The 17,835-nt window shown below is 32.8% G+C and overlaps 2 protein-coding genes across 2 annotated transcripts in view; one reads left to right on the forward strand and one right to left on the reverse strand.

Moving 5' to 3' along the window:
* LOC142345524 (uncharacterized) overlaps positions 1–17,835 on the reverse strand; it is a 562,956-nt gene that overhangs the window by 453,547 nt on the left and 91,574 nt on the right. The window lies entirely within an intron of this gene.
* LOC142346288 (glutamate [NMDA] receptor subunit 1-like) overlaps positions 1–17,835 on the forward strand; it is a 67,179-nt gene that overhangs the window by 18,873 nt on the left and 30,471 nt on the right. The window contains exons 7-10 of the mRNA XM_075398802.1: positions 3,866–4,015; positions 4,885–5,126; positions 7,585–7,832; positions 15,454–15,674. Of these exons, the coding sequence (XP_075254917.1) occupies positions 3,866–4,015; positions 4,885–5,126; positions 7,585–7,832; positions 15,454–15,674 (861 nt within the window). The remainder of the gene's footprint in view (positions 1–3,865; positions 4,016–4,884; positions 5,127–7,584; positions 7,833–15,453; positions 15,675–17,835) is intronic.

Consider the following 17,835-nt stretch of genomic DNA (forward strand, 5'->3'; position numbering starts at 1 on the left):
ATTGACAGTAAGATTATTTCAGAAAGAGCAAAAAAACTGATAGCAAAATACTAAAATTTCAGCCATATTTCACTGAAGACGTGAAAAATCTGTCCTGGATGGATTGCAAAGATTTTGCTCATCGGTTCCGCGAAAACTTCACGTTAGGCAGCGCTGATCTGCTAGAAGGTTTCTACGGAGTTTTGTTTTCATGTTTTTTGAACCTATTGTTTTAATATAAAAACACTACGATTTTCCAGTTTCATGAGGCACCACACAACGAGGCGACACTGCCTTGTGGTGTTCTCTCAGTCATGAAAAAGTGTAAGAAAACAGTTTTTTTTGTTTATCTGATCTGAAAGCAATGAATTTTTATTATTATTATTACTGTTACGACCCCAGTTGTGGGGGGAGGAAATATATACTCAAATGAGTTTTTTTGTTCAGAGAATTTTGGCCGATCGATATATTCATCGTAGAGAAATGTGAGTAGTATCATTAAAAAGCTAGTCCAGCGTAGAATTCAAATTAGAAAAATTTTTCCGAATTTCGTCTTTTTTTCGACCAGCTATCGAGGATTAAAGTTTTGTGTGAACATGGAATATTTGGCATGATTGTTCACTTTTAGTGTAATTTTTCTTCAAATTAAGATATTTTTAAATTATAATAGTAACTCGAAATTACATTCTAGGCCAAAAAATGAAACAATTTGGAATTCCTAAAAGACAAAAGGCGATAAAAAGAATAGTTCTAGTGTCATAGGAAAGTTTACTATCAAAAAAATTTTGATTTCTATTTCAGAGTCTGTTATTTTGAATTTTTTTTTTTGTTTTCTCGGGTCACCTAGCGACTAATCACTTTTCATATCTAAATGCCGCTACTGAAAAACCTAATTTAGAGTCAAATGAATCCCAACGAACAAAAAAATCGTTTTCAAGTAATAGCTCGGTTTTTTTGGCTTCGACTCTGAGTTTTCGTAATTTTAAATGAATTTTTGATTTTCTTTTCGAGGTTTTACTAATTTTTTGAAGTCCTAAGCCATTGTCTCGTTGATTAAAAGTGCAATATGTTTAGTAATAAGCATTAAGTGAAATTATATAGAGATTTCAGTGGACAGCTAATGGCTGTTAAGCCTTTAAACTTTATTTGTCGACAAATTTTTTTAACATTAACCAATCATTAACTTACTTTCGTGAATTGTAAGTCCGTTTCAGTAGACAAGGCCCTTTCCTTTCTACTCCAACACAAATTAATCCGGTTGGCAGTTTTATCTTCTAACTATTTGTTTGAAAACTCTGAGGACTGTTTTTTGATATTTTTATTATTGGTTCCTCTTGAAAACTTATCACATTATCCTGATATTTATGTGTACCATTGGCTTAGAGAATGGTTGATGGATAAGGTTTTCAGAGAAAAGTTTCTGGTTTAAATGGCTTCGACACTTTATTCTCTCACTTTTCCACTGAATTTTTGGTTTTGCCAAAATTTTTATTGTTTCCATAGTCATAAGACTTATTGTGACTTTTTATTGATTACCTCTACATGATAAAATTCCCTGTCCTCAAATCGGGGCATATGCTCCGAATGAGGGTCTTTATTGGCTTCTGTTGAAAGCTATTGATTTTCATGGCTGTTACGACTTTTAAAAAAATTTTACAAAATTTTTTTTTGAAAAATTAACCGATATTAAATTTTCAGTGAAATACAAGTCAGTTTCAGTAATGATTGCACCCCCTTGTTTCTAATTCACCCAAAATCGATCTATTTAGCGGTTTTATCATCTAACGTTTTTGATTTTTTTTCGTAATTTTGTTTCCTTTTGGGATCCTAACACATTATCCTTATATTGATAGTTGCATTGGCCTAGAGATGGCGTTCACCGGATCATATATAAAGTTTATAGTGAAAAATTTATGGTTTAAATGGTTTCAACACTTTCTTCTCGCACTTTTCTACTTAAATTTAGGATTTTGACTATATTTCTTGTTGTTTTCATTATCTATGACTTATTCTAATGTCTTATTAATGACCTAATAATGACAAACATCTTGTTGTCTCATCGAGAAAAAACTTAGCGTATTTATTAGTTTCTGTTGAAAGCTCTTGAATTTAATAGCGTTGACAGTACGGGTTTTTCTCAAAAAATTCAAATTTTTAATGTTTTTGTTTGTTTTTGTTGATCTTTAAGAGTCAGATTGTTAAAAAGAAGAATCTCATTGCTACTAAAAAAAATGTTTGAAAAAACAAAAGTTCCTACCAAAAATATCTTTTTTTTCATTTGCTTTGACACTTTTCTCGCTTTTTTTGTTTTTGAATTTGTTTTTTTTTGCGTTTTTCTTTCTTTAGGTAGCAATAAATAGCTGACCGACTTCATTAGCTTGTGTATGAGGATTGAACGAATGATGTTACCTGAAGCAGTCAGTTTACTGCAAATAGTCCTAAAGTTTATGAGATTATACTTTTTTTAAGAATTTTCAGAATTTTTCATTTTTTCAGTTTTGTTGTTTTTTTCGTCAACTTGTAACTTAATCTCATCATTAAGCCGTCCTACAAAATTCATTGTTCTTTGAAAATTAACATGTTTACTGATTTTAAGACTTAACTGATGTTCTGCTAGTTGGCCAATATGCGTTTTTTAAAAGTTATGTGAGTGGTGTGTTTTTGTTTCTTTTTCTCTTCCTTTAGCACAATCGCGTAATAACAGATCCCAATGATTTTCAAATGTGGCCCAATTGAACTTTTTGATTCATTCAGTATAATTTTAGCTGAAATAGTATATTTAGAAAATGAAATAAAAATACTTAATATTCAGATAATAGCTAATAATTTTAATGGCTTCACTAATTTATGTTTTTGCGATATTTGTAATTTTTTGTTCGTAATTTTTGGCATCTTTAGTCCGTTACTATGGCTTAATCTAACCAGACATATGTGTTAATGGTTTCATTATTACTTTTTATTAAATTTATCAGGAATTATCTCTTTAAAAGCTAATTATTTTTCACTTTTGAAGTTATTTGGTTTAAAAAATGTTGATTTTTGAGTTTCGCCTTAATATTTCTTTATTAATCCAAATCTGATGTGTAGTTAGGCAAAATAAATTTTTGTAGTTAGAATATTGTCTGATTGTAATTTGACGTTTTTACTAGGTGTCTTTAACTTAAGATATTGAGTTTTTGCCGTTAAATTTTGTTTTTGTTGCATTTTGGTGTTGTTGTTGTTTTTTTCTCGTAAACTTTTTTTTGGCAGATCTTGTTGCAATGAGTCATGTGCGTTATTTAGTTCAATTATTATCTTGGTTGTGTAACGATTTTGTAAAACTCAAACATCTGTTATGATTATCTCTTTGTACAAAATGTAAGTGAAAAGATATTTAAGTCAAAATTGTAGATGAGCGCGGGTCGGAATATCATGTGCGAACGCACATTAACAAACCTCCTTGTTACAAATAATATTCTGAATTAGAGATTATCAGAACCAAATGTGTCATGAACGGTTTCTGAACCAAAAAGTTTGTCTCAACGAGTCATGTTGATTTAATCTTAATTAAAATTTTGTGCGGACATCTATAAACCCAATTACTTAGACAGAAACTGTAACCAAATTTTTGATAGTAATTTTATGATCTAATTTCTTGTATACCCAGATAAACATCTCCAATAAACACTAAATGTTAAGATAGAAACTAACAATTTCGAAGTCTGCAATTGCTTTTCCTCATCTGAGTATTAAATTCCGCAAAAACCATGAATCATGTTCCCCGAGTTATCAAGAAAACAATTTTTGATTTCATTCCACCTTCGAGTTCTAATCTTCATTTTTGTTGTGATTTTTGTTTCTGTGTTTATTTGTTTGTTTGTTTATTTGTTTGTTTGTTTGTGTGTAGTGCTACATAGGGAAGGACTGCTACCCAATAGTGGACAATGGGTCGGATGCCCTTGAGAGGGTAGAGGTCATTCGGATAAGAAAGGACGTCTCTTTCGAACACAACATGTCTCACTTTGATGCCATTAGACACTGCTGTGTAGGACTAGAGGTATACACATAAACATAAAAAAAATGTTCCTTACCCCATAGAAGAAAAGTTATCAAACTCTATCAAGTTCATAAGTTATCAAGCGCAGTTCATAAACTCTTGATGCAAAATCAGACTTGCAAAAAGACAGCAGCAAAAAAGCCTAAAATTTAGGAAGCGCTCCCAGGTTGAGGTGCCAGACAGAAAGTGTCTATGTCCAGACCGTCCCAGACTTTTGTGCGGTTATCAGGCTTTTCGTGCGTCCAAATCCAGACTTTCACGATTTTTCCGTGTTTCCAGACTCTGTAAATTTGAACGCACGACACCCCCGCCGTGCGTTCATCTGGGTCTGGACATATCGACTTTCCGTCGGGGACCTCAACCTGGATTTCCTTATGCCTCGCGAACAATTTTTCTGTTTTCAATTGTCAATTGTTTGAACAAATTAATAGTCCTCTTGAACAAATAGTGGTTAGTCTGACCTGATAAGAGTTTTACTATCCATTACAATTGATGCATACCATTTTAAAGGTGTTAAATATCAGTTATAGAGAGCCATTAACTACACCGGGAGGGGTGATGAAGAAAGCTTGTTCCGGAATGCACAAAAATGTTAAAACTATAGTCGATTTCTGACAAAATTGCGTCCGATATGCTGGATGTAAATTTTTCTGGCAACTGCAAATATTCAACCTGAAAAAAAATATTTAGCTTAAAATATATAACTAAGAATGAAACTTTAAAAAGAAAAAAAATTAAGAATAAACTAAGAAAAACTAAGAAAAAACTAAGAATAAAACTTTTATACTTTAAAAAGTTTTAGAATAAAAAACTTTAAAAATAAAACTAAGAAAATATTCAACTTGTAATACGTCTTCTTTCTTCTCCAGGTAGACCTCGTCGAGAGAATGTCACATGACTTGGCGTTCGATTACGAACTCTACTTTGGGAACTTCCCAGCGGGTGCAGCAAAACAGGGTGCGGGAGGGGGAGGGGTGTCTAGGGGTACAGGTCAGAGGTCTCAGGGGTCATCAAGAGGAGGAAATGGACAAGAGTGGGTGGGTCTGGTGGGTGCTGTGATTGACCAGGAGGTCGATCTGGCTATTGGCAGTATCAGTACCACTAAGGCCAGGTGAGACGTCTGAACTAATCGAATTTTATCTTAGAATTTTATCGTCTGAATTTTATCTTAGAAACATCGGAACGTTTTTCTCCAAAAACTGGAGAATATATCCCAACTTTGAAAAAACCAATTTTTTTTGGAAGTAAAATAACTTTTTTTTGAAAGTAATACTCAAATGAAGAAATACTCAAATTTCTCCGACAAATTTCATTCATGTATTGATAAGTTAAACTAGGGTAATAACTGAATCGGGATGAACTTTATTAGTAACTATATTAACATCCCTTAAATTTGCATGTAATACATAAAAAATCTAACTGCAGTCGTACAATGCATTGCTAAGACTCTCGTACGATATTTGCACAAGTACTAACAATCGTTTATTACATCAACAGTGGAAAGCTGAGCAGCACTCCCGAAAAAATCCACAGATCAATGATTTGATGAAAAATCTCAAATATTGAATTTTAAAAAGTGTATTTATAAATGATTTGTGGGATTATTTGAGAAAACTAGTTTGCATTCAATTTGCAGAAAAAATGTAGATAAATTGTAAAACATTAATGAAGAAATAAGATGAGTATTTTTTCAGGTTTTTCTTTCAAATTGTGTCCGCTTTTATGTGACCAATTTGTGATGGGGAAAGTTTTACACAACTCAGTTTCAGCCTCAGCCGCTCCAAATGTGTCCTGATGTTTGATTTTTCAAGATTGCTTTTGTAACTGTATATCCGCTATAATCTATCCGTTGCATAACTTTTTCGGTTACTGTAACTTTAATTAGAATTATGACTAATACTGTCAAATCTAAATTTTTTAACAATAGTTTCAGTGTTATGAATGATATTGAAGATTTTATCGATTGTAACCCTTTGTTTGGATGAAAAATGTACAAAGTCTGATTATTTTAGCATTTATTTTTATATAGTTACAAATTTTCATGATTGCAAACACTTTCAAAATTGTTTCTGTTTCTGTTTTTAATAATTATTGCTAATTTTTGGGATTCACTGAAAAAAAAACAATTTCTTTTATATTTTATCAGACTAATTCATGAAAGACTCTACCTCAAATTTCGTTTTTGCTCAAATTATTGTACATGTTTCCACAGCACAAATTTCATGTAGGTACTCAGGTACTCCTTATTGTTTGTTAAAATCATTTGCACTGAAGATTTTAATTAGTTTAATCTATTTTGGAATAATGAGTTTCTTCTCTCCACATTTGGAAAAAATGTAATATTCGAACTAATCAAAACTAAAAGTTTGCATACAAAATATGGACAATTGTATTTATTACACAAAATTATTTTTATCTTTCCTGAAAATAATAAAAATCCGAAAAACACAATCGGCTAACAAATCAGTTTTTCGTAGTCGAGAAAAACCGCACACAAAAACGCGAATTTTGGAAAAAAATTCTGTCTTAATCCTTAGAAATTGGTCGTACATTAATCATCCTTGATATCGTAGGTTCTGAACTTGATTAATTTGATATCATAAACTTAAAATGTTAGAAATTTTTGGCATGGTCAAATTTAGACCTCAAAAAGATTTACGATCTGTTGAGAGCATAAATTTGGACTCTTAAGAAAACCTCATGCGCTTCTGCATGACAGAGGATATAAATCCATATGCTGTTTTTCGGCACCAAAATTCAACACCAATAAGTAATGTTTAATATATTTCCAAAATTTATTTCACCCTGGTTATATTACATTGTTATCTAACCCAATGAGCGGAGCGGTGAGACTTCAGATGTAACTTCACTAAAAAGTGACCCAATCCCTTGACCAAAAGTGCGTATTGCAAAACAAAACCAGATTGTGTGCATTCCTAATTTCAAAATCTTTCGAATTTCGAATTTTTGACTTTGATGTTTTTGTTCTTTTTTTTTCTAATTGTTACCGGGCTTTATTATGGTCTAGTCCCATATATTTTCTAGTGATGTACGAGTTATTTTGTTTAGTTTGAGTTTTATCTGACGCCAATTTGAATTTTTTATTAAGTTTTTTTATATGGACATAAAGTTTTGGATGGAACTAATATTTGTTGTTGTTGTTGTTTGATTTTGCTGTTCGTCTTGACTCCCTTTCTTAATAATGGCAGATCTCATCAATCTAATGGGCCATTTTTTACTCCACTGAGTTATTTGCTTTGGGGGCTATCATTTTGTTCATATTCCAATTTTTTTTTTAAAATACTTGAATTTTTGGGGGTTTTCTATCTGTTCCTCATTTGGTAGACAATTATGCCAAAATTGAGGATGAGTGGGGTCGGACCTTATGTGCCATCGCACATTACCGAGCCTCCTTGTTCATTATTTACCCCCACCTGTAATTATCAAGTCTTTTCATAATTTCCAGGTCTAGACTAGAGGAGCTTTCAATAAAAGTTTTCTGCTAGAGTTTTGAAATAAGTTTTCTTTTTTCAAAAAAGAGAAAAACTAAACTTTTCCCATTTTGGCAGATCGCAAGTTGTCCGCTTCACCATTCCCTATTTCTACTCTGGATTTGCCATCATGGTTGCCAAGAAACCCCCCAGTCCACAGATGTTCGCATTCCTCAAACCCCTCCACCCACAAGTCTGGCTGTTCATATTTGTTGCCATGAATACCCTGGCTCTGGTGAAGGCGTGTTGTGAGTGGTTCAGCCCATACGGTCTCAATCCAGCCAATCACGAGAGAGGAGCTGCAAATAGTGAATTTGGAAAACAGGGTTGGCAACATTTGAACCCGGGTTTAGGTTTTCTTCGGGAGAAGGGGGGACGTAAAAAGTGTGGTGAAAAGCGGTGAAAAAAAATTTCACCGAAAAATTGTTACGGATTTAGCAATAGATTGCGGTGAAAGCGTTAAAAAGAATTCACCCCATTCACAGCAATCACCGCTAAATACTGGCTGTGTTAACAGCCAACTTTTCGGGTTTTATTAATTTTAAGTGTTCGCGCCCAGGCCCAGGTTAGGGTAAGGGTTAGGGTTAGGGAGAAAAAAAACATCTTACAGACCCTCGCCGGGTCATTTGGAATTTAAGTTTTGTTTACCGATATCGAAAACCTTTTCATTGTCTTAGTCCCAGATGGCTGCGACTTCTCTAACATAATACGAGTGGGGTGAATGTAGTTATTGGTTTCCATATATGGCAATTAGGGCCCAAATATATTTAAAAAAAGGTATTCGCAAAGGACGTTTCTCTCCTCTGTGTTAGAATTATTAAACCAATTCTTTTCAGAAAAACTGATTATTCAAAACCATTCATAATCTCTGGGACTGTTTCTTCAGTCATTTTCATACAAACGGTTATCTATAGTTTCACTAAAAAACTCTTTTCCACCCTTCTCATTTCATTTAATATAAATTCAATGCACTGTTAGTGGCAAATGGTGTGGAGGAGCTGGCGTGATGTACCAAAGGAAATTAGCGGAATGGTCTGAATGCGGGGTGGGGGGGGGGTGGCGGATTTTCCCTAGAATTGCATTTTGAGATTAATGAGAAATACTTGAAACAAAAACTTTAAAAAAAGCGCGCAGAAAACCTTAACAGTCAGCTCAATGAGATTTGAACAGATAGAAGAATCAATGGCGCTTTTTTAAATACTTTTAGTTTATCCCCGGAAGCTTCAAGTGGCAGTTTTGTTGGTATACAGATGGCCAACCCGGGTCGAGCCCGAATGGTTGACTTGAAAGAACTTGCAAATTTCAGGCAGAAACTTACTAGGCGATGCACCTCCTTGCAAATTTTCCTGCCAGAATCTTGCAAGTTCTTACAATATAAACATTCTGCCTATGGTGTAGGAAAAAAACAATAAAACGTCGCAAGATATAAATGTACACATTTTCTGCTCACATCGAATTGTACACATCGGAACAAAAACAAAAAAAACACCAGCAAAAAATTAATCTATGGCATCAGAAAAGAAGTTCTTCCATCTTGCTCTTCTTTTTTCAATTTTCAGGATTTTTTCTTTTCAACTTTCTTGATCACTTCTTGAGTTTCTGTTATCTTTGGTTGTAGATGGGTTGACGATGGATTTAATGTTGTTGTGTTCTGAACTCCCAAGAAACGTGGCGTTCAAGTGTGTTCCCAAAAAAACCCACTGTCATGGAGATATGTCAGGTCGATTTTTGAACATTTTGACCATAATCTTTTTAAACAATCTTAAAATTTTCTTTTCCAAACCACCATAAACCTTGCTCAATAGTATTTTTTAAATTATACCAATAAGACAAAGAGTTAGCTCAGATATTCAACTCCTACTATTTTTTAAACTATTTTTAGTGTCAGCGATTGTATTTTTCTTATTTCCCCGCAGTGACCAAAGCCATGAAATTATAAAACAACTTTTTAATTTTCCCTTATTTTTATATCCTTGTTTAACTTCAATTCTGTATTTAAACGATTGTATCGAAAATGAAGGAACATTTGTGTTTTGAGTTTCCGTCGAGTTTTGCATCTGAAAATCTGTATCTGTTATTTCAGACATTTTTTTAATTCAATAAGATAAATTTTCTGGTGTGCTGTTTCGAATTAGTTTTTTTTTGTTATTTTTTAAGATTGATAATGTTTTCCTTGATGGAGAGCCTGATTGATTATTTTAGTTGCTTCGTGGGTCATTTATTATCCAATTGTGTTTTTACTTTAGATAAGAAAATTTTGACTTCTATAAAGACAAAAATTTTTTGAAAAACGGAACTACTTCCATCGAAAATTATTCACTTTAGGGTGTTACATTATTATAGGCTCAAGATTGGTCGTAAACCAAATGATATTCAAGAAATATTTCCGATTTTTGTCTCAAAACAAAATCCCAACATGTTCTGTTCCTAACAATATCTCTGTTTTGAAGATTTTATACCAACTATTTGGAGGCCAACAACCTAGAGTGAATAGTTTTTCGAAATCAAAAGTATTATCACATTTTCTAATTTTTCCGAATTTTTAGAGTGCTAATTGAGTTCGAACAACAGTATTTGATCCCTGTTTTTTAAAAGAAATCTTTGCAGAAATCTTCACATTGAATCTTACTATATGACAACCTAGTAGCTGAGAAAAGCTTTTTTGCTCTCTCGCAAACTGCACCGCAGTTCATCAAATGATAAATTGTCTCCGCTAATTTTTAATGCATAATTTGCTCATGTATAAAACCAACACGCAAAAACGAACGAATTGAATTTATCAACTTTAAAGTATACACTCGAAAACTGAATGAGATAAAAAACACAACAGAAATTTCTGAATGAGCTAAACTAAAGAAACAGCAGAAGTTGAAAAATTTGGTAGTTTTCCTAAGTAAAACAATAGCAGCAAAGGACAAAAACTAGCTTGGCAAAGTTTAAGCATTCAGAAACAAGAATTGGGGCACAAATAAAATGTATAGTCATGGTTTAATAGTAGCTGGGAACAAATTCTAAAGGGCAAAAATAGCCAAAAAAAATTATCAGTAGACAAATAATTAGCTCAGAAATTTTATTTAAAAAATTAGCGCTGAAATTTATTTAATTGTTTTTGTAACAAAAATTCTCAACAAATAACGCTTGAAATTTAAATTGCTTCTGGATTCAAACATATCAGCTTTTGACTGATCTCACAAGAAGTTCGTAGCATTTATTGTAAACGTGCTGATCTTTTAAATGAAATTTTCCGGTGACCATTTTCGCGCTTTTCTTCTAGGACATTCTTTGACTTCTAAAGTGACTTCTTCACGCTTTTGTTCTTCATTTTTGATTGATATCTATTGCTCTCCCTCAGAAGTAAAGCTTGTTGCTAAAATATAATCGATTGCAGCCTAGCAACAAGAAGGTAACGATAGCCGAGCGGGCAGTGCTTCTGGTGAGGGAGCGGGAGGGGAATAGTTCGAATCCCGGAGTGATCGACTAATATTTCACTCGTAAAAAAATTTAACCAAGCTACAGTCTTTGAATTAAATTGCTTCGCTTGTTGTTCGAGAGCAATTACGGGCCTAATTTAGATTGGTATATAATAAAAATTTGATTTTTTAAAAGAAAAAATTGTAAATTTTACTTTTATAATACAGATTGCAGAATTTCAAAATTTAGATATTTTCAATTTAAACTGGACCATTGAAGAAACACCTCATTTCTTAACCGTTTGCTTTGGAACCTGAGATAACTTTGCTGATGGGAACTTACCAAATCTCTAGTAAAAATTAATAAGTTAAAAGTCAGGTAAGAGATATCATAGCTTTTTGCAGCGATTTGCCAAAGAGTAAGAGTTTTGAGGAAAAAGAATTATTATTCGTACTGATAAAATTAATAGCAATACAATCTTTGTACTTCTAACTGCAGTAATTCAGCTTTGTGTTTCTGTTATTAAAAAGTTATTCCCACTGTACAGTTATTCTTATTTAATTTTTATCGCAAAAAATTTTGAATAATATTTTCGTCACAAAATTTTGTACTTTTCAAGTCCGTAGAGCTTTAGTTTGTTCTTCCATAGTAAACTCTTATATTTTGATTTTCAGTTTGGTACAAAAAAAGCAAAGAATCGAAAACAATTGTACTGTTGAGCGATGCGAAAACTGAGCTATAAGAAAAACAAGTTTCGAAAAACAACTTAAGACAAAATGGGATCAATTTTCACTGGAACCAAATTCTGTACTTATATGAATCGGCCAGCAATGGATTCGAACCAGTACCTCTTACTTGCAATCCTAGCGTGCAAACTTTTGCACAAACTGGTCTTAAGTTTTCGAGCTTGGTCACAACTTATAATCCATAATCTCTAATCTTGTTCCTCGGGGGGTCCTATATTTATCCATGTATAAGTTGATCAAGTAAAACATCTTGTTAAGCTTTCCCGTACCTGCGGCTCAGTGACAATCAGTACTGATTCTGAATAAATTCAGAGAAGTTGCAAGTTTTAGTACTGATACAGACGGATTTCAGAACCAACTCTTAAGTGATTTCTGAATTTCTCTGAATCAGAGCAAAATTCAGAGAAAATATTCTGTATTCTTCTAAATCAGAAGATAAATCAGAATGAATCAATGAATTAGCTCTGAATCAGACAAATTCGGTGCAAATTGTGACATGAATTAGACTCTGACTCAATACTGAATTTGCCTTACGGTAAGTTACTGGTACGGGTCGTCAAACTTCTCGTAAACACAATTTACATTAGTTTGTTGTTTTTCAGCCTTATAACATGCTATCAATATAAACAAAGTACAAGAGCTATGAAAGATCGGAAATTCAAGAACATCATCTGTTTTTTCGGAACAGTGAATTTCTCGATTACTTTTTCAGATCATTCAGTACCTCGCGTCTGATTGGTCGACAGCGATGAATTTATGTAATTTCACCGCTACCAGCCGATAATTTTTTTTGTTCCGACCCCTCTTGAGGGGTAGGAACAATATACTCAACGGGGTTTTTTTTTGTTCAGTCAATTTTCACCGATCGATATATTCATCGTAGAGAGTTGTGAGTGGTATCATTAAAAAGCTCGTCCAGCGTAGAATATAGAATTAAAAAGATTTTTTGAACTTCGTTTTCTACAGAGAGTTATCGAGACTTGAAGTTTTGTGAATAGTAGACGGAAATCCGTTGTTTTTATTCACATTTTTGCGGATTTTTGACCAAATTTTCACCAATTTTGCTAAAATTTGTTAATTTTTGTAGCGACAATGTTGTTGGGTTTACTTTTCAGTATAGCGGAAGCTTGCCGATTGGTTTTATCCGAGTTGTTCGGTTATCGTGGTTTCAATTTTTGTGATTATTAGACCGTTTGCGTTATTTTTACTCAATTTTTCCGGAATTTTTGCCTAAAATTTTGTCAATTTTTGCTAAATTATGTAAAAATTGCTAACAAAAACACTATTGAATTTGTTTTTGGAGAAAAAAAGTCTTGTTGACTAATTTGATTTGATTTTTTGGCTAATATTCTGGCTAAATATTTCAAAATTCAGCCTTTTTTGTCAAAAATTGCCCGAAATAAGCTTCTTTAGTCCACTTAGACCATAATTTGCCGGAAGTTCACACCCAAGACAACTAACACAATCATTCTACACTCCAAAAGGAAACTAGTCGTACTTTCACTTCTATTGAGAGTAGTCTGGAATTAAATTTTTGCCGTTTTGCTATCTTTTTACTCTAGGATTATCAAAAAAACAGCATTTATTTCTGATCTTTTAACTCATAAATTATCTAGATCTAACACATTCGAAATTATTGAGTGTTCTCAATGAAAAAACAGCAAATAACAGGGCAGGTTTTGGCCCAATCTTGGACTGTTACAGTCCAAATATAATTCAAATTGTATAGGTCGGTTTTTTTTTTAAATTCGATTTTTTTTTATGTTAATTAATGAACAGAACAATTCAAATCAAAGCTTACCTTTGATAGCTACAGATGACTTACTAATAAGTTCTCAATCAATGTGTTTTGTCTTTTTAACGGAAACATTATGATCGTTTTGACTTTTAAAGATGTTTGATGTTTCAATAAACAATGGCTTATTGAACAGTCACACTATTTTTCTTTTAATTTGGTCATTTTGTAGCTTACTGTCAGCAAAGAAAGAATGTTTTTTCAGCCTCTTCGTTTTTCTAAACTAAAACTTTTTATGTTTCGCGGTTTTACGCGTTAAGTTATGGCTCTCTGGCGCTGATACTACGAGATTTCAGTTTGTTTTCGATTTTAAGGCATTGGCACCTTTTTCACGTTTTTATTTCGTTTTGTCACATTATCAGATAATGATAGTTTTCAAATTACAATAATGGCGTTCAAAAAAGCACACAATTGAACATAGAAGGGTCATAGATTATGGTTTTAATGAGACCAATTTTTATGCTTCAACAACCCTTTCTCGAAGAATTTAATTGAATTTTTTACATTTGTCTTTAACTGTAGATTTTACTTTGCCTTTTTAGTCGTATGAAAATTCCTGGATAATAACGGGTCTGCTTGATTTTTTACGGTAGAAAAATTGAGCCGATATTCTGATTTGAGTAGATAGCTGATGGTTTTCATGACTTTGAAAACAATTGTTTTCACAAAATAAAAAAAGACTTTTTAACTTCGCATTTTGGCTCTCTTTTGTCAATTTCTCACCTAGTCTCGTTAATTACATGTCACATAAAACATTAATATCCTTGGGGGAAGGTACAAGTGTACAAAAGTTAATGTTTCTGAAGAAATAGTTATGAATTTACTCGCTTCGACACGGGTTTTCTGGAAAAAAGTAATAAAATTTGATTTATGTCTATAATTGACGTTTTTTTTTGTAGATGTAAATTATGTGCTGAATAAATGCAGGTCTCAAGCGCTTCTTCTGAACGAACAAAAAGACTTATTTAAATCTTTCTTTTTGTATCTGATGGCTTTCCTGACTTTAAAAATAATTTTTTCAGAAAAACAGAAAAGTCTTACTTAATATTGTTGTTTCTTTTTTTGTTTACTTGTTTGAGATTCTCATTAATGAGTTATTAAGAGGTTGCATAACACATTATTGGCGTTGGGGAAAGTCTCAATTGAACAAATTTTGCGGCAAAAATCTGACTTTACGGCTTCGACAGCATTTTCTCGCAAAGTTTAATTGAATTTTTGTTTGTTGTCTCCATTAGTTGTTCTTTTTGTAACCGCATAAAAAATCGGTTGATAACAGGTCTTACTGCCCTCCTATAAAACCGTTTGTGATCATAAACATCTTGGATGTTTTCAATTGCTATGTAATGGTTTTCATTACTCAGAAATTAATTGTTTTTAAAAATGTAAGCCAACTTTTTATTTCTGTTTTTTTTTCTTTTTTGTCTAATTGGTACCGAGCCTTTTTATTGAGTGATCCCATATCTTTTCTAGTAAGTAAAAGTTATTTTGGTTAAGTTTCAGTTTTATCTGAAGCTATTTTTTCTTTGGTATTAAGTTTTTCTTTGTAAAAAAATGGACACAAAATTTTGGATGTAATTAATGTTGTTATTGTTGTTTAATTTTGTGTTCGTCTTCACTTGTTTTCTTAATAATGGTTGATCTCATCAATCTTATGTGACATTTTTTACTACACTCAGTTATTTGCGTTGCACGCGATTTTTTTGTTCAGACAGATTTCTTGAAAAAAACTGTTCCTAATTTGGTAGACATTTATGCCAAAAATGTGGATGAGCGGGGTCGGAACTTTATGTGCGAACGCACATTACCGAGCCTCCTTGTTTCACTATGCATTCACCGCCTGATTTTTGTAACTTCACCGCATTCACACCTTATCTTACATAATTTTGCGTTGAATGGCGGTGACACCTCGACCCGGGTCACAGTAATTGCTGGAATTGATCACAAAGTTATTCAGCCCTTCGTTTTCGACAAAATTATTCCTTTTTGTCTGTTTAGGAAGAAGACGTGGAATATTCGCCTGTTCCTCAGCCCTCACTCTCGTCTACTCTCTCATGTTTCTAAACACTCATCCATGCAAATTGCCCAAAAGTGTGTCTGCAAGAATTCTCGCTTATGTCTGGGCGGGTATTGCTGTGCTGGTGGTGGCTGCTTACACTGCTAATTTGGCATCCTTCATGACTGGCAGGTTGACTTATCTGGATCTGGATATCCTGAAGGTTGGAATCTCAATGTTTTCTAAAATGAGAGAAAGAAGCCGTTCTATTCACAATCAATGAAATTTCGTCATTGTAGTCATATGATGATGTGTGATGGCTTATTTGTGTTGGAGAGAATTTATATAGCCCTGCATTTGAAAAATTTAAATCTGAACTTAAAGTTGGTTTTGAGATAAAAGCGTGTTAATTTAGGAATTTGGTGTTAAATGTGTGTAGCTTCAAAAAACGTGTGTAATAACTTTCAATAAAAACGTACGGATGAAAATGTGTGTATATTAATCTTAACTTACAGAATTCGAGTTAAAAAGCATTTTTTTCTGCTTAAGAAATGCCGCATACCTTTTATTTTTTTTTAAAAAAAAAAGGAAAAGAAAATTCTTTAAGAAGTATTGAAGTATTTTTTCGAGTGCTATCTAAAAATAAATACTTCATTAATTGCTCGGAATCAACCTTATTATGGGAGATTATAAGCTCAACTTTTGCTCGTGCAGTTTTAGCCGATCGATATAATAATATAAATAAGATTTATACAATAATTTAATAAGAGTTGTCGATCAGAAAGCTTTTCAAGTGTAGAAAACGGAGTTAAAGACAGTTTTTGAATTTCGTTTCTTTTTTAGAAGTTTTCGAGATTTAAATTTTTTGTGAACCTTACATTTGATATGGTTTTATTCACATTCAGCACCTTTTTCAAATAAATTTAGGTCTTTTGTCAAATTGTGTCTTCTGTAAAAATTTGGATCAATTGAGACACCGGTTTTCTTGAAACCAGTTTACTTTTTGGTTTTCTAAATCAATTACAGACAATTTAGTTTCAAATCACAAATTCCACTAATGACAAGCCAAACTAAGTTCTAATTCAGGCCAAATGAAGATATATTATGTTATCAGAGAATAACTACGTTTTTTTGTTGTATACATTTTATGAAACCTTGAGTTTTGCCAGCGTTTGATATTTCTTTGCTTTTTCCTATAACTTAGTCTCAATAATCAAAAGTCCAATTGAAGTTGTAACGAAGTAATAAAAAACATCTTATATTTTCAGTTGATACCAAAAAGTTCAACCTTATAATAATCGAAATTTGATAACTTCAAATGAACTTGTTTTCAAAAAACTATTAATGTATTTCGCAACTTTGCCAGTTTTTTTTAATCTTACTTCGGTTAATTGTAGCTTTGTGTCATGATTAAAAGTTGTGATCCACATTCTAGGTAAGCAAAAAACCTGCTTCTGAAAAAAAGCATTCTGGAATCCTGCTCCTGTAAGATTACTTTTCATATTTTGTTCTTATTATGGGTTAATTTTTGTTATGACATCTGACTTTAGGTTGTACTCTTTGTTTTCTAAATTTTTCTAGCAGATAATTTTTGTGGTTAAAACAGAGTTTACATAATTCAAATTTAACCAATGCCATTTGACCCAATGTCATCTAACGATTGCTTCGAAAAGGGGTTGTCAGCCCCAGATGCCATACTTCTAAAGCATTTGTCGTCCTCGCTAAGATCACTGCTTAACTGCGTCTCTGCTATGATTGGAGAGCTGCTATGGATGTTGGGCTTCTTTTGTGATGCGTCCAGTTACTTCTTTTTTCATTTATTTCTTCCTGACATAAAGAGTCAGATTGTCAATCATTTACAAGATTCTAGTTCTAATTTGAAGGACTCAGAAACTTCTAATATCTCTTGATTCGCCAAACTCGAAAAAACCGAAACCATGTACTCTTGAAAAAACTAAATGCTGGTTTCAATTGGAGGTCAAGCGCAAGGTTTGCGTTGTTTGCGTACATTTGTAGACCGATTTCACATATCTTTCTGTTCAAACTCTGAATAATATGAAAATAAAAGACTTTGGTTTCTCTTGTATGATACTATTCAACAAAATTTTGATTGCTGTTTTTTTTCCAAATTTCAGTGGAATTTTATGTGGTGCAACAACCTCCATGAGCTAACAAAAAACTTAATATTCGCTTGTTATCTGTTTTACCGGTGTCAAACAGACAGAATTCTTGAAATTGTGTCGGAATGTCCAAATTACTATAATGTTCGTCTCTTTTCGATTTTCTTTTACTTTTTGCCTGTTAAGGCTCAAGTTGATTGCTGATTGTGACGGGAAGGACAATTGTGTCGCAATATCTGACGCAATTGGCTCAAGGTTTTGCGC

Source organism: Convolutriloba macropyga, chromosome 9, assembly GCF_964194025.1.
Source record: "Convolutriloba macropyga chromosome 9, txConMacr16.3, whole genome shotgun sequence".
In the NCBI taxonomy this organism is placed as follows: domain Eukaryota; kingdom Metazoa; phylum Xenacoelomorpha; order Acoela; family Convolutidae; genus Convolutriloba; species Convolutriloba macropyga.